We start from the raw sequence: 16,684 nt of genomic DNA, 5'->3' as shown, positions 1-16,684 counted from the left end.
TGGCTGCGACGTTACCCAACGTGGTCACGTTGTTTTTCTTTTATTACGTAACCTCAAAGCCACGCCACGCCCCCCTCTTTAAATAATAATCCATACTAAAGTAACCCCTCCCGTTTCCACTGTTTATAAACACACATGATTTTTTTCTTGGAATCATTTTTAAAAATCCAATGTAAAAAGTGAAAATTTATTTGCTTGTTAAGACATCTTACAATATTGCAAAATATTACAAAATTGCTTTTTGCAGTGGGCCTAGTACATGACTTTGCAGAGCTGTCAGGAATTTGAGTTTGACTTATATATGTGTGTGTGTGTGTGTGTGTGTGTGTGTATGCTTGTGAAATTCAGTGACAAAGTTACATGTAACCTCAAAGCCACGCCACGCCCCCCCCTTTAAATAATAATCCCTATTAAAATAACCCCTCCCGTTTCCACTGTTTATAAACTCACATGATTCACCTTCACCCAGTGATGTCATTGTTAAAATATTATGATCAGCTCTGAGAGTTGAAATTAAGTATATTTTTTTTAAATCCATTACTAATCTCAGGAAAAGTGATTCTTGTACCTTATTGGCATTAAATGAAACCATTAGCTGCCTGAAAGGGTGGAAATCATCATTAAAACATGCAGTATAAGACCAAAGAAGACAATTTTTTTGACTTGATTAATTAATAAAGACCTCTGAAAACCCTTTACAGTCCCTTGTAAGTATTGGAACCTATGCTGAGGAATTATTTATACTGTACCATTACATATGTGTATATATTTTGCAGTTGTAGTTCACAATTTTATGAAATGTCATCATGTCCGTTAAGCACAGGAAATTCCACCTCAAAAATAATGCCAAAAAACCTCCCCAATGAACATAAGGTGTTTTTTTCTTGTAATAATTTTTAAAAATCCAATGTAAAAAGTGAAAATGTACTTGTTAAGACATCTTACAATATTGCAAAATATTACAAAATTGCTTTTTGCAGTGGGCCCAGTACATTACTTTGCGGAGCTGTCAAGATTTGAGTTTGACTTTATATATATATATATATATATATTTATGTATGCTTGTGAAATTCAGATATATTTCGTGATCTATGACAAAGTTGCTCATCTTAAAGACATTCATACCTTTTGAGATCTGAGCTAATTACCTGCACACCTGCTCAAAGCCACGTAACCTCAAAGCTATGCCACGCCCCCTCTTTAATTAATAATCCCTATTAAAATAACCCCTCCCGTTTCCACTGTTTATAAACACACATGATTCACCTTCATCCAGTGATGTCATTGTTAAAATATTATGGTCAGCTCAGAGAGCTATATTTTTGTAAGTGTAATAATGTCACTGTGAGGCTGAAAGTGATTCCCAAAAAACATTTTATATATTTTTAACAATAATATTTTAACTTTGTTTTACGACCCAAATATATGACTCTCAAAATCAAGTTTTAAAAAGTAATAACCATGTATTTTATTTGTATCTATTTTTATTTAACTCAACCTAAATTCATTGTCATATTATACTTTTCATCTACATATTGACCTATTTATGTATTTATTTGTTTATGTATCAGAATAAATGTTTTTAATCTTTTTAAATATGCCACCTAAAGAAACTTGCATGTATTTTTTTAGATTTTTTGTGTGTTCTAAAGTGCTGTAAGGCAGATTTGTTTAAAATTCTTATTATTGAAAGAAATATAGAATATTTCCACTTGAAGTGATCAAGCCATTAAAATGGTACACTCACTTTACATATTTACCTAAAAAAAAATAATGATCTACACTTAAAAACATTCTTATCAATTATATTTTTTAACTGATTTAGCTGGATGGCTTTGTGCAGGTGGGGGATTTTATTATTTGTTCAATCATTTCAGCTCTATTGAAGGTGATAAAGGTGATATTTAAAGAAAAAAAATTGCAATGGCAGAGCTTCAAGACTGTAACAGTTAAGTACAACATTCTCACAAGTTATTATACTGACTTTTTTTTATATTGTCAGCATTTTCTCTCTCAGATCTTAGTTTAAATATTTACAGAGAACAAATTCATACCCAAAATATTGTTATATTACCAAAACTGACATACTGATTCAAAAGAATTTGTGATATTTCACTCTCACTACTGCCCAGATCTCAGCAGGATTTCAGTGATACCCAGAAAGCGAGAGAACTTGAGTTTCATTTTTTTTTTTTTTTTTTACCGTTCACAACATCCCACACACATCAGACAACTGACAAACCGACTCCTCCACATTTTTAAAATCGCTCCAGTTGAGAGTTGCATTCAAGACTGGCATAGTCACACTGCACAAAAGATGTGTCTAAAAACAAGATAAAAACAGTAAATCTGAGGGAAATGATCTTGCTGCATGGACAGATAATTTCACTTGACAAGATTTATTAAATTAAGATGATTCAATCTAGAAATAAGCATGTTGTGTACTCAAAATAAGGACGACGTCACTACTGCCTGTCTTTTTGGGTAATTTTGTGTCTTTTTTGTCATTTTACATTCTTTTTTGATCATCTTGGGTTTTTTGTGTGTCATTTTGGTTAATTTAAGATATTCTTTTGGTCATTTTGGTGTCCTTTTTGTCATTTTACATCCTTTTCTGATCATTTTGTTTTTTTGTGTGTCATTTTTGGTAAATTGAAGATATTTTTTTTGGTCATTTGGTGTCTTTTTTGTCATTTTTTCTGATCATCTTGGTTTATTGTGTGTCATTTTCGGTAAATTTTACGTATTTTTTGTAATTTTACATAATTTTCTGGTCATTTTTTGTCATTTTGCATCCTTTTTTGATAATCTTGGGTTTTTTGTGTTTCATTTTGGTTAATTTAAGATATTTTTATTGGTTTTATTGGTCATTTGGTGTCTTTTTTGTCATTTTACAACCTTTTCTGATCATTTTGTTTTTTGTGTGTCATTTTCGGTAAATTTTACATATTTTTTTGTAATTTTATATGATTTTTTGGTCATTTTTTGTCATTTTACATCCTCTTTTGATTATCTTGGGTTTTTGTGTGTCATTTTGGTTAATTTAAGATTTTTTTTTTGTCATTTTACATCCTTTTCTGATCATTTCGTTTTTTTGTGTGTCATTTTTGCATGTTGAACGCCTAAAATAACAAATGAACTCTTAAAACAAGATCAATTATCTAACACTTCTAAATCTAAAGGTTTTTTTTTAAATGGGAAGAAACAAATAATTGTCAGTGCACTCTGCTCTGGCCAGTTCATCGCTGCTGGCAGCTTAAATTTATCTTGTTTTAAGAGTTAATTTCTTATTTTAAGCGTTCAACATGCTTATTTCTACATTTAACAATATTAATTTAAGAAATCTTGTCAAGTGGAATTATCTGTCCATGCAGCAAGATCATTTCCCTCAGATTTAGTGTTTTTATCTTGTTTTTAGAACCTTTTTTTGCAGTGCATGGTTAATGTGTAGAAACTATGTGTGCAATAAGGACCAAAGCCATTGTTTGATCGTTTTTAAAGAGCTTAATTTACTGCAGGAATCTCAACATCAGAGCAACATATTCAAAACACTGTACAAAGAAATCAATCTTAGAAATAAGCTTACAAAAAAATTCAATACCCTGTTTTTAAAAAAATATCAAATTAATAATTTTTTCTTACATGCATCTTCCACCGATTCTGTTCACATTGTCACTGGGAGTAAATTCAGCAAATTCACCTAAAAATAATCTAAAAACACCCAACACCTAAAATGTTACAAGATCCGCTGGCTCTTCTGTCTGAACGGTGTCTTCCTGCTGCTGAGGGCTGGTGTCCGTGGTTTCTATATCCTCATGATCACCTGAAACAAACAGAGGGACATTTTTATATAGCGGGAACTTAATTTACAGACAATAAAATCAGTTTAAAGTGCCGTAATGAGTAGAGCTGTTCCGATTCCGATACCAGTATCGGATATTGCTCCGATACTGCCAAAAATGCTGCATCGGTATCGGTGAGTACTGGAGTCCAGGCACCAATCCGATACCACGTAATTTATTTAATTAGTAATCTATTTAATTAGTAATCTATTTACTGGTTCACTCCATTAAGATCTGGCACAGTTCTTCTTCGCTGCTCTTAAAAAAGTGGTGCTGTGCTGCAACATGCAGCCTGCTGGTTTAACCCTTAATAGGGCACTCATTGAAATACTTGCAAATTCCAAATTTCAACCCTAGAGAATATTGGAGGATATTACATACAGCCAGTTTACGAGATTAAAGTGGTGAATCTAGGAGAAAAAAATGTGCAGATTTCTGAGATTTAAAGTGGTGAATCTGCGAGAAAAAAAGTAGTTTTTTTTTCTTTTTTCTCGTGAATCTGCAACTTTTTTCACATAGATTTGCCGCTTTAAATCTCTTAAATATGTGACTTATTTTCTTGTAGATTTGCCACTTTAATCTAGTAAATTTGCAACTTTTTTCTCGTTGACGCGAGGCTTGGAGCTAAGCTAAGTAGCACTGTCATGTCGGCGGTTTGGTAATATTTCACATTGGAATCTCCCACCAGTGAGACTGCGACATGTAACGTGTGCAAAGATAAAATCTCAAGGGGTGGCACGAGTGTTACTAATTTTATATTTATTTATTTATTTAAGTTGCTGTTGAACTACTGTTTTTCATACTGTAGCTTCATTTTACAATATAGTGGCTGCACTAATTCAAATATATTCCTAGATTTATTTATTTAAGTTGCTGTTGCACTACTGTTTTGTATACTGTTTTATTTAGAAATAAATGGCTTGAATCTGCTCTATTTATTCATGTTTTACAAAGGGTTTAACCTGAGCCAGGCCTTACCACAATGATAATCATCTCACAGTCATGCAGGTGTAGGATGATATTTTTTCATACTACATCTTTGTGGTATCGGATCAGTATCGGGAGGGAAAAAATGGTATGGGAACATGTGTAGTAATGAGGTCGTACTCGAGGGGATTCGATGTATCTGTACGAGCGTCGTGTGGTTTCCGTTGGTTACAGGAGGCAGCCGGGGGACGGTGTCTTGGAAGATCTGCTCGTCGTCTGACTCCACCAGACTCAGCACGTCTCCTCTGTCCTCCATTGGCCTGAAGAGCACAAATGTTATTGTGGCATTAGAGTAAATCTGCAGGTCAGGAGCTATGCTATATGTATATGATAACAAAAACCTCAGATTCTATCGTCAAATCTTTGTTTTTTTAATGCATTCCAGGAGTTATTTTTGTGTTGTGTCAACATCTGTGTGCAAAGAGGCTTATGGAGGTTTCACACCAGATTAAAGGTGGACTTTTTGAGCACTAGTAGCTCAAGGATGTCCATGCATATTATACACAGGTCACTTTATTCAACAGTTTGTCTGCAGCAGGGTTGCAGTAGTATATTGGTTTTACGGTGTACAAAAAAAAATATGCAACCTGCAGGTACACAACTTTTCTCCTCCTCAAACTGCCAGTCAGACTCTATTATCATTTATTTATTTATTTCTAAAGAGAGATAAGGTTTCTTTCCCCACATTTCTTTTGTTCAAACAAAACACAAAAACAAGTTGTATTTATCATTTATCATTTATTTTATATATCATATATTTTATTTATTTATATAAATATTTTTAATTATTTATTTTATTTTATTTATTTATTTCTAAAAAGGGATACGTTTTTTCCCCACATTTTTTTGTTCAAACAAAACAAGTTGTATTTATTATTTATTGTATTTTATTTTATTTATCATATATTTTATTTATGTATATATTTATTTTTAATTATTTGTTTTATTTATTTATTTATTTCTAGAGAGATAAGGTTTTTTCCATTTTTTGTTCAAACAAAACAAACAAATTTGTATTTATTATTTATTTATTGTATTATTTATTTATTTATTTATTTAATTCATTATTTATTTTATTTTATTTATCTTTTTTTTTTTATTGTTTCTTTTATTTATTTATTTCTAAAGAGAGATACGTTTTTTTCCCCCCACATTTTTGTTCAAACAAAACACAAAACAATTTATTATTTATGTTATTTTTAATTATTTATTTTATTGTTGTTGGTTTTTTGACACATTTGAAATGGCTTGATTTTCAATTATAATAAAGTGTTTGTTCAACCAAAAAAAGCGTCTTTTTTCTGTTTTGTTGTCTGTTTTCATTCCTTTAAGAGTCATTGTAAAGAACAACAATAATGTTTGTGTCATAACGTGATTTTTTTTCTAAGAGGTGAGAATCTGATACCATTGCAACCCTGGTGGGCGGACACATGGCAACTCACCAACAAAAGCAGTAAGGAAGAATACAACTTGTTATCACGCATGCATGTTGCAACTAAGGTTTCAAATTACTCTGAAAATCTGTTCTGCAGAAAGGAAATGCCTTCAAGACAACAATCAGGCCTTAAAAATGCACAAAATGCCTTTTGGTGAGAAACACTGAATAAAAATAACATAATGTTTGTTTAAAAACTCCAAAAGGAAACCTTTTAGTTTACTTAAAGATGTCAGTATGCAAAATAAATGCTCGATATGTGTAAATTTATCTTGAACTGCAATATATAATGGAAGTTTAGGAGCATATAGACATGTCGTATAAATCTTCCCATCTAATGCAAAAAATGTTTATCTCATAATTAATAAAACATTCTTTGCAGCTTAACTTTATTCTGGTCTATTGAGGTCAAAATAAGTGTATAAATTGGTATCTTTTCCGATGGATTTAAACCAGTTTATTACGAAAAACACTGGTGGCAAACAGCGAAGCTAGAGAAAAGCCCAAGCTGCTTAAATCAGAAATCTGATCTTTACTGTTGCAAAAAAAATCAATTCAATTCAATTTTAGCTTCAATGATGATATGACAGACATGATGAGAGCATCTATATAAAGGTTGGCGAGCTGTTTCCAGGAATAAGAAAATAAATCCAGATTGCAGACATAATCTGTGACATAATAGCTGTTTTTAATCTCTTTAATTTAATGGATTATGGCGACTGAAATAGACATGCAGTGTGTGTATTAGATAAGTAAATGTGAGATACTCACCCAAAGCCATCTCCTGGAACAAAAACACAAGCAGAAATGGTGGAATTAGTATAAGTGGATTTTTTTTATGGTTTGTACTTTTTGTCAGTTCTCATAAAGGTGCAAATCAATGAATTAGAATATCATAGAAAAGTTTATAAATGTCAGTAATTCATTTCAAAGTTAAAAATATACATATATGTATATAGTTAAAAGTATTTTTTCATAAAAATAAAAATAAATGTAAACTAAAACTTTAAAAGAAAATCTATGTCATGTAAAACCATTGTATTTTTTTATATGTAGGTATTTTCAATATACATTAAAAAAGTTTTAACATGCATTTTTTTATGAAAAACGAGTGAATTATCCTCATTGAACCTGATCTGTGAGAGGTGAAGAACACCATTGCACTAAATATCAATTGAAATTGTTAGTAATAGAGTTAATAATTAAATATAAACAATGTGGGGGAAAATAAAATAACACATTATATAGATTCATTACACACAGAATGAAACATGAAACAATGAAACATCTCTTCATTGTTTTAATTTCTTCTTATTATAATGATTATGGCTTACATTTAATGAAGACCTAAAATTCAGTGTCTCAAAAAAATTTAGAATTACAATAGACCAATTTTAAAAAGTATGTTTAATATGGAAATGTTGGCCTCTGAATGTCAGTAATTCAACTCAAAAAGTGGAAATAACACATTATATAGATCCATTCCACACAGAATTAAACATTTCATGTCTTAATTTATTTAATTTCTCCTAATTATAATGATTATAGCTTACATTTAATGAAGACCTAAAATTCAGTGCCTCAAAAAATGAAGTGTTACAAAAGACCAATGGAGCTATTATGGACTTTTCCATCATATTCTAATTTATTGAGATGCACCTGTATACAGATGCAGCATTTGACATATTTTAATGTTAAATTAAGCAGAGCAGTGTCATTTGTTGTATGCATTTGTGACTTTCTGTTGCAAAGATGGAGACAAAAGTTACCGAGGCAGATCCTGTGTCGGCTGGAGTAAACGGTTTTAGCTACGATTGCGGCCGATCCCACGATGAGCACGGCGATAAAGACGCCGATGATGGCTCCTGTGTAGGTGGCGGACTCTGTGGAGACAATAGGAGAGGAGTCAGGAGAGGATTATGGAGCAGGAGGAGGAGGGAGGAGCGGCAGGTTTACCAGCATTCCAGAGGTGGAGTCGACACCTGCAGAGACGGATTATTGTCTCAGTGTTTGGTCTGTTCATGTGGAGAGAGAACTGTATGTTCAAGTTGTGATCAATCGTCACGTACTAGACGTTAAAGTTGTTGTACCTTATGATTCTGTGCCTTTTTATTGGTGTACAGTCATGGAAAAAAATTATTAGACCATTGTTTTCTTCAATTTCTTGTTCATTTTAATGCCTGGTTCAACTAAAGGTACATTTGTTTGGACAAATTTAATGATAATAACAGAAATAGCTGATAAGAGTTTAATTTAAGAGCTGATATCTAGACATTTAACATGGTTTTCTTGACTATAACCAAAATCATTATCAACACACTTTATATATTTATCACAATTATATTTTAACTTATTACAACTTTTATTTTTATTTAACATATTGACCTATTCTGTATGTATTTGTTTGCTATGTATCAGAATGAATGTTTTTAATCTTTTCAAATATGCCACGCTAAGAAACTTGCATTACCTTTTATTTTATATATATATAAATTTATATATATATATAAATATTTTATATATATATATAATATTTCATGCTCAAATGCATGTACAGTGCAAAAAAGGTGTGTCTAAAAACAAGATAAAAACACTAAATCTGAGGGAAATGATCTTGCTGCATGGACAGATAATTTACCTTGACAAGATTTCAAGATTTCTTTCTCGTGTTAAATCTAGAAATAAGCATGTTGAACACTTAAAATAGGAAATTAACTCTTAAAACAAGATAAATTATCTAACACTTCTAAATCTTAGTTTGTTTTATCTTAAGAACCAAATAATTTGCAGTGTATAACAGTATAAATAGGAATACAAAAGGTTTGAAGCAAATAAAAAATAACCACTTACTGAGATTTATTTTGTTTTCAGTGCAAGAACAGCAGACCAACATTACTTGCAAGAAGTAATTTTGTGCATTTTAATGCTCAAATGCATGTAGTAGTACTGAGGGCCACTTCTAGTCAGGGTGCGGGCCGTATGCGGCCCCCGGGCCTCCTGTTGCCCATCCCTGGTCTAATTTATCATGTGCACAAATATGCCATAACTTGTTATTTCTGCCCAGACCCCCCCCTCTGATCCCAGACTCACTCTTCACAGTGAGGTAGACTTCCAGCTCGCGGACGGCGAGCGGGTTCTCGCTGCGGCAGAAGTAGACGCCCTCGTCGTCCTTACTGACGTTGTGAATGGTCAGCTTAAAGACGCCTGGTTCCTCAGTCAGGACGTACTTGGAGCCGGGAACTATCAGCTCCTGCTGCAGCCCTCTCCTCCACGTGGTGTTAGCAGTAGGGACGGACATGAGCTCGCTGCAGCTCAGCGTGACGCTGGTCGCCTCCAGAGCCGTCACCAGGGGGTCGCCTTCAGGGTACGGAGACTCTGAGGGGGGGGGGGCGGGACAAACATTGAACTGTTATATACATTTTAATTCTAGTTGGCTGCAGGGGGAATCAAACACACTGTTTCCATTTAGCAGTAACATTTGGTCTGAGTTCACTGCATTTGGCAATGCAGAAAGATTAAAATATTCTGGGAAGAGGTAAGAGCCAAGGTTATTATAGTAAACGAAAACTAACGAAATAACGAAAACTAGAATTGAAAAAACATTTTCGTTAACTGAAATAAAATAAAAACTAGAGTTTTTTTAAAAAAAACGATAACTAACTGAAACTGTATTGTGTGGTTACAAAACTAACTAAAATTATTGTGAAAATGTCCTTAGTTTTCGTTTTTGTCATTTTTTCCATTCATAATTCAGTGTTTCTATTTGAACATGCAACACATGGTAAATATGTTTACTGAGACTGGGATGTCTACACTCGAACCGAAATTCAAAACACCCAGAACTGTAAGAGTTAATAACCTTATTGGGGCTGAGATGGATAAACCAAAGGAAATAAAGGCAAAATGTATTATGACCTCTTTGAATCTCGCACCCAACACATAGCCCATTACAACAAAACTAAAACTATCACTAAAACTAATAAAAACTAAACTAAAACTAAGCATTTTCAAAAAATAAAAATTAAACTAAAACTAGAAAACTCACTCTTAAAACTAACTAAAACTAACTGAATTTGAAAAAAAAAATTCAAAACGAAATTAAAACTAAAACTAATGAAAAATCCAAAACTATTATAACCTTGGTAAGAGCTATAGTCGAGAAGATTATTTCAAAACGAATTTTACTGGACCCTAAACTTTTTTTGTTTGGCTTATACCCAGAGAAACATAACTATAGTAGGAATGAGCGGACATTTATAGACCTCAGCTTGCTTTATGCTACGAAATGTGTTGCATTATTGTGGAAAAAGATTTATAAACCAAGTATTACTCAATGGATAAGACAGATGTTAGCAAGCCTTCATTTAGAGAGAATAACTGACACATTAAAGGCTAAACAGCATGTATTTGAGGACATACAGTATGGATCCCTTTCATTAACTACATTAAAGACGTAGATCTAACAGATGAAGAAGTGAATAACTAGTCTTTGTGGACAATGCAGATTCCGATCTTGTCCGATTCATATTGCTTTTCTATATATGTGTTTTAATTCACACCAATTACAAACCATACTCAATTGTGTATATAGATTACCATTTTCTTTAACAGGAGGAGCAAACCTGTTCCAAGTGTTATGTTTTGTTTGGTTTTATTTTGTCTGTCTATGTAAATGCAGCTATCTTAAAATATGGAAGTTGAATGATGATACATGAATGTAAAAGCTGAATGTTAAAGTGTTATAAACTGAAAATAAAATAAAAATATTGTGGAAAAAAAAACATGCGGTCTGAGTGATCCGAACACTATTATACTATTACTACTACTTCTACTACTACTACTAGGCCACTATTACTACTACTACTACTACTAGGCTACTATTACTACTACTACTACTACTACTACTACTACTAGGCTACTATTACTACTACTACTACTACTAATACTAGGCTACTATTACTACTACTACTACTACTACTACTACTACTACTACTAGGCTACTACTACTACTACTAATACTAGGCTACTATTACTACTACTACTACTACTAATACTAGGCTACTATTACTACTACTACTACTACTACTACTACTACTACTACTACTAATACTAGGCTACTATTACTACTACTACTACTATTACTACTACTAGGCTACTATTACTACTACTACTACTACTACTACTAGGCTACTATTACTACTACTACTACTACTACTAATACTAGGCTACTATTACTACTACTACTACTACTAATACTAGGCAACTATTACTACTACTACTACTACTACTACTACTACTACTAGGCTACTATTACTACTACTACTACTACTACTACTACTAGGCTACTATTACTACTACTACTACTACTAATACTAGGCTACTATTACTATTACTACTCCTTCTTCTTCTTCTTCTACTACTACGTTACTATTACTAGGATACTATTACTACTACTACTACTAGGATACTATTACAACTACTCTAACTACAGTTAAAAACAGCAACTGATTTGGTGTTTCACAAACGTAAATGATGTACGTGTTGATTTACATACACAGTGATGAGGTGGAATCAGATCACAAGTGGTCAGTGAAGACACATGTGGAGACGCTGCTACTGCAGGTGAGAACACAGACTGAGATCTGTCCACTTGTGTTCAGATCACTCAGACCACATGTTACTGCTGAATGGTAACAGGGTCACAGCCCTAACCCTATCTGACAGAGACACACCTTGTCTTGACGTTTTATAAACAAAGAATGCAGATAAGCCTCAGAGTTTGCACAATCCAGTCCTGTGATGATAACCCTTACACTACTGAGTCACTCCCGTCCTCACTGTGTCCTCATGACTACCAGGACTACACTATTTGTATTCACAGTACCACATAAAATCTATGGTAAAGTAATTATGAGAATATAGATTATGAGAATTAAACAGACAGACTTAATCTTAATGTTGTTACACAGATGTTTTTTTTTATAAGGCAATATTGGGACTGCTGCCTTCGTACATTTGCACATTAATTACTGTGAGAAATGCTGGATCTTATTCTTTCGTTCACAAGATCAGTTGTTGCTTTCTGTCTCTTCTGCTCGTACAGAGTTGGGTAAAAGGACATTTGTTTACTCTGCACCTTATGCTGGAATATGCTGCAGAAAGACTGGAAACTAACTGACTTTGTTTCTTTGAGCACTTTTAAATCCAAACTGAGAGTTATTGAGGCCAATTCCACAATATGCATTTGTTTCTCATAATGCATTTAAGGTCTGTGTCTTATGTAAATATGTAACTGTATTTTGTGTTTGCTGCCTCTTGGCCAGGGCTCCCTTGAAAAAGAGGTTCTTAATCTCAATGGGATATTCCCTGGTTAAATAAAGGTTGAATAAAAAAAAGATGTTTATGTTGTAAGTAGAGCGCTCTGGTAAAGACATGAAGAGTTTTTTGCATTACTCACGTTCTCTTACATCAACTTAACATTTTTTCCCACATGCCTCATGTGGTTGTATCTAGTCATGCAGATGATTTTGGTTTTATCTGGGTTCAGAACACACCTTCAACAGTTTTACAGCCACTACTCCTTTTGTAGTATTTAACATTAGTATTTACATTGATTTATCGGCTTTGAAGCTTTGAGATATCTTTCTGTTTCTGTTTTTGGTGTTAAAAAATACATTTAATCCTCTAATTATGCTGCGGACCAAATTGACCCATTTCAAAGTTGTTGTTTTTGTTTTTTTAAATAGTTAAAAGTATTTTTTCATAAAAATGAAAACATTAAATATAAACTTTTTTTTATTTTATTTTTTTAAATCTATGTCATGTAAAACCATTGTATTTTATATGTAGGTCTTTTCAATACACATAAAAAAGTTTTAACATGCATTTTTTTATGAAAAACTAGTGAATTATCCTCATTGAACCTGATCTGTGAGAGGTGAAGAACACCATCGCACTAAATATTAATTGCAATGGTTAGTAATGGAGTTAATAACTAAATATAAACAATGTTTATTGGGATTTTTTTAAAAGTTTCTCACACTTTTGGATAATTAAACCTGCCCCGGGTTAGTGCTGTTCCTGAAAAACAAACATAACAGGAGTGTTAAAAATTAAGCAGTTATATCTCTTAGTTGAAAATGATCTAAATAGCTATAAAACTCCTTCAGTGTGATGGCTGGATTTGATTGTATTTAACTGTTTATGTTAACTGTGTTTAAATGTTGTAACTTGTCACTTTTTAAGATGCTTTCTTGGCCAGGTCTCTCTTTTAATCTCAATGAGACTTTTACCAGGTTAAATAATAATATTTTTTTCGGACCAAAGTGATATAAGGAAATGCGTATTGAATATTAAGTTAACTGGATCTTATATCTATCTTATTACTTAGAAGGGACAGATGCATGTATATGTATAGAGCTATATATATAATGTATGTGTGTCAATGTTTATATGTTTATGTACATCTGTTTAATGGTTTCTATGTGAGTATGTGTATGTATAAGTATATGCATCTAGGCTACGCTGTTGTAGTTTATGTTGTTTCTTTTTTCGGTTCGAAAAAAATAATTAAAAATGAAATAAAGGATCTATATACAATTCTAGTCATGTTGTGTCTTTTTTGGTCATTTTGTGTCCTTTTTTAAGTAATTTTGTGTCTTTTTTTTAAATCATTTTGTGTCTTTTTTATATAATTTTGTGTCTTTTTTAATAATTTTGTGTCTTTTTTAATAATTTTGTGTCTTTTTTGGTAATTCTGTCTTTTTTTGGTAATTTTGTGTCTTTTTTGGTCATTCTTTGTCTTTTTTGGTCATTTTGTGTCTTTTTAAGTAATTTCTGGGGTTTTTTCTGTCATTTTGTATCTTTTTTTTTGTCATTTTGTATCTTTTTTGGTCATTTTGTGTCTTTATTTAGTAATTTTGTGTCTTTTTTTAGTAATTTTGTGTCTTTTTTGGGTGATTTTGTATCTTTTTTTAAAATAATTGTGTGTCTTTTTTGGTCATTTTGTGTCTTTTTTTTAGTAATTTTGTGTCTTTTTTTGGTCATTTTGTGTCTTTTTAGTGTAATTTAGTTTTTTTTCTGTCATTTTGTGTCTTTTTTTTGGTCATTTTGATACTGCCTCCAGCGGCCCCCAGGTAATTTGAGTTTGAGACCCCTGGTTTATGAAAAATGAAATAAAGGATCTATATACAATTAAAGAACCATCAATAGTAAGAATACTGAGTGTAGGTCATCAGTCTCCTGAACACTGAAGAGTGTCAGTGTGGCTCTGAGGTGGAAATCACATAAAAGATTCATCAGTTGCACTTCTCAGGGCGGTTAAGAGGCTGGTTTCACCACGACGTGCTTACTGAGAGTAAAGGAACAGGACTTCTCTTTCCCCGGACCGAGCGCCTGGTGCCTGGCCGCACACTTCACCGTCTGCCCGTCGAACAGCAGCGAGCGGTTCAGCGTCACCCCCAGACTCTCCGACACGGCTGAAACGTGTCCCGTCCAGCGAGGTGCGGGGTCGGCCTCGTCCTCCCCCCAGCGCAGCGTGGGCTCGGGGTACGCTCCCAACCAGCTGCAGCTGAACTGGACGTGGGACGGGTCCTCTGCTAGGGCCCACACACACTCAGGGTGATGGTTTGGGACGTCTAGTCAGGACAAAAACACCAGTCAGGAAAGAGAATAAAAGCACAAACGACAACTGTGAACTATAACTGTGATCACTTAACCATTAATAGGGCACTCATTGAAATACTTGCAAATTCCAAATTTCAACCCTAGAGAATATTGGAGGATATTACATACAGTCAGAATGTGTAAAAAAAAACATACGGACTCGGGGGAGGGGGGTCATATTTTGAGAAATACGTTTACGACATTAAAGTGGCAAATCTACGAGAAAAAAATGCGCAGATTTATGAGATTTAAAGTGGTGAATCTGCGAGAAAAAAATTGCTTTTTTAAAACTTTTTTAAAAATAATTTCTTTTTTGGTAATTCTGTGTCTTTTTTGTCATTTTGAGTCTCTTTTAAGTAATTTAGTTTTTTTCTGTCATTTTGAGTCTTTTTCGTCATTTTGTGTCTTTTTTGGGATATTCTGTGTCTTTTTTAAATGATTTTGTATCTTTTTTTGGTCATTTTGTGTCTTTTTCAAGTAATTTTGTTTTTTTCTGTCACTTTGTGTCTTTTTTAAGTATTTTTTTTTTTCTGTCATTCTGTGTCTTTTTTTAGTAATTTTGTGTCTTTTTTCAGTCATTTTGATACTGCCTCCAGCGGCCCCCTGGTAATTTGAGTTTGAGACCCCTGGTTTACAGGTTGTATAATAAGGCCATGCAGAATAAGGCATTAATAACCACTTAATGATGACTAATTGAGAGCCAATATGTTACTTATTTGCATGCTAATAAGCAACTAATTAATATTGAATATGTGTCCCTTAATATAAAGTGGTACCCAGCCTTTTATACCATAAACAATAGTTTAAAAAATAGTTTTTTTTTTCAGGAAAGGCTGAACATTATATATATTTTGTGGCCCCCACCTTGATATGAAAGTTTAATGTGAGTTTTATATGAATGGCACTTTACCGTGTTGTGTGTGGAAGATCCATTTAATTACTTTTTTTAGTAATTTTGTGTATTTTTTGGTCATTGTGTGTCTTTTTTAAGTAATATCGTTTTTTTCTGTCATTTTGTGTCTTTTTTTGGTCATTTTGTGTCTTTTTTTAGTAATTTTGTGTCTTTTATTTGGTCATTTTGATACTGCCTCCAGTGGCCCCCAGTTTGAGACCCCTGGTTTACAGGTTGTATAATAAGGCAGCATAAGGCCTTAATAACTACTTAATGATGACTAATTAAGAGCCAATATGTTACTTATTTGCATGCTAATAAGCAACTAATTAATGTTGAATATGTGTACCTTAATACAAAGTAGTACCCACTCCAGTATTTTATATCATAAACAATAGTTTCCTTCCTGGAGAAAGTCTGTGAGTAATTCTAGGAAGTCAGTAAAACACAGGAAAGGCTGAATATGTCGAGAATTCAGGAAGTCCATTCACTGTATCGTTGTTTTTTTGCCTCCAGACCTGTAGATAAACTGCAGGCCACACAGATAAAGCTATTGTCCCGACACACTGAATTCCTGCTCTTGTTGTTTCCACTGAACCTTTTTTGACTTTCACTTGTCTTGGTCTCAGTTGCTGTTAGATGATGACTCAGCTTCTGTTTTCTGCCTGTCTAAACATTTCTGTTTTTTTCTCACCTTGTTTACCCTCCATTATTTCACCCAGGGAGATCACACCTGTGTGTTTAAGGCCCTGTGCACTCGAAAGGGAGACCACAAACCTAACAAATGGATTATCTGTTGATACTCTCTTAACTCTTTAAGCACCATTTTGCATTTGCACAGACATGAATACAAATGCTGCGGCT

General features: G+C 33.1%; 1 protein-coding gene across 1 annotated transcript in view; it reads right to left on the bottom strand.

The window, feature by feature from the left end:
* Nucleotides 1-3,492: 3,492 nt before the first annotated feature.
* The window catches only part of vsig10 (V-set and immunoglobulin domain containing 10), a 37,541-nt gene continuing 24,349 nt past the window's right edge, over nt 3,493-16,684 (bottom strand). The window contains exons 5-10 of the mRNA XM_059336674.1: nt 14,616-14,900; nt 9,355-9,639; nt 8,034-8,147; nt 7,036-7,048; nt 4,950-5,089; nt 3,493-3,823 (exon numbers count right to left, since the gene is read on the bottom strand). Coding sequence (XP_059192657.1) covers nt 3,729-3,823; nt 4,950-5,089; nt 7,036-7,048; nt 8,034-8,147; nt 9,355-9,639; nt 14,616-14,900 — 932 coding nt within the window. The 3' untranslated portion in view covers nt 3,493-3,728. The remainder of the gene's footprint in view (nt 3,824-4,949; nt 5,090-7,035; nt 7,049-8,033; nt 8,148-9,354; nt 9,640-14,615; nt 14,901-16,684) is intronic.

The sequence above is a fragment of the Centropristis striata genome, chromosome 7 (assembly GCF_030273125.1).
Source record: "Centropristis striata isolate RG_2023a ecotype Rhode Island chromosome 7, C.striata_1.0, whole genome shotgun sequence".
NCBI classification, from domain to species: Eukaryota; Metazoa; Chordata; class Actinopteri; order Perciformes; family Serranidae; genus Centropristis; species Centropristis striata.
This window is presented reverse-complemented; position numbering and strand designations above follow the sequence as displayed.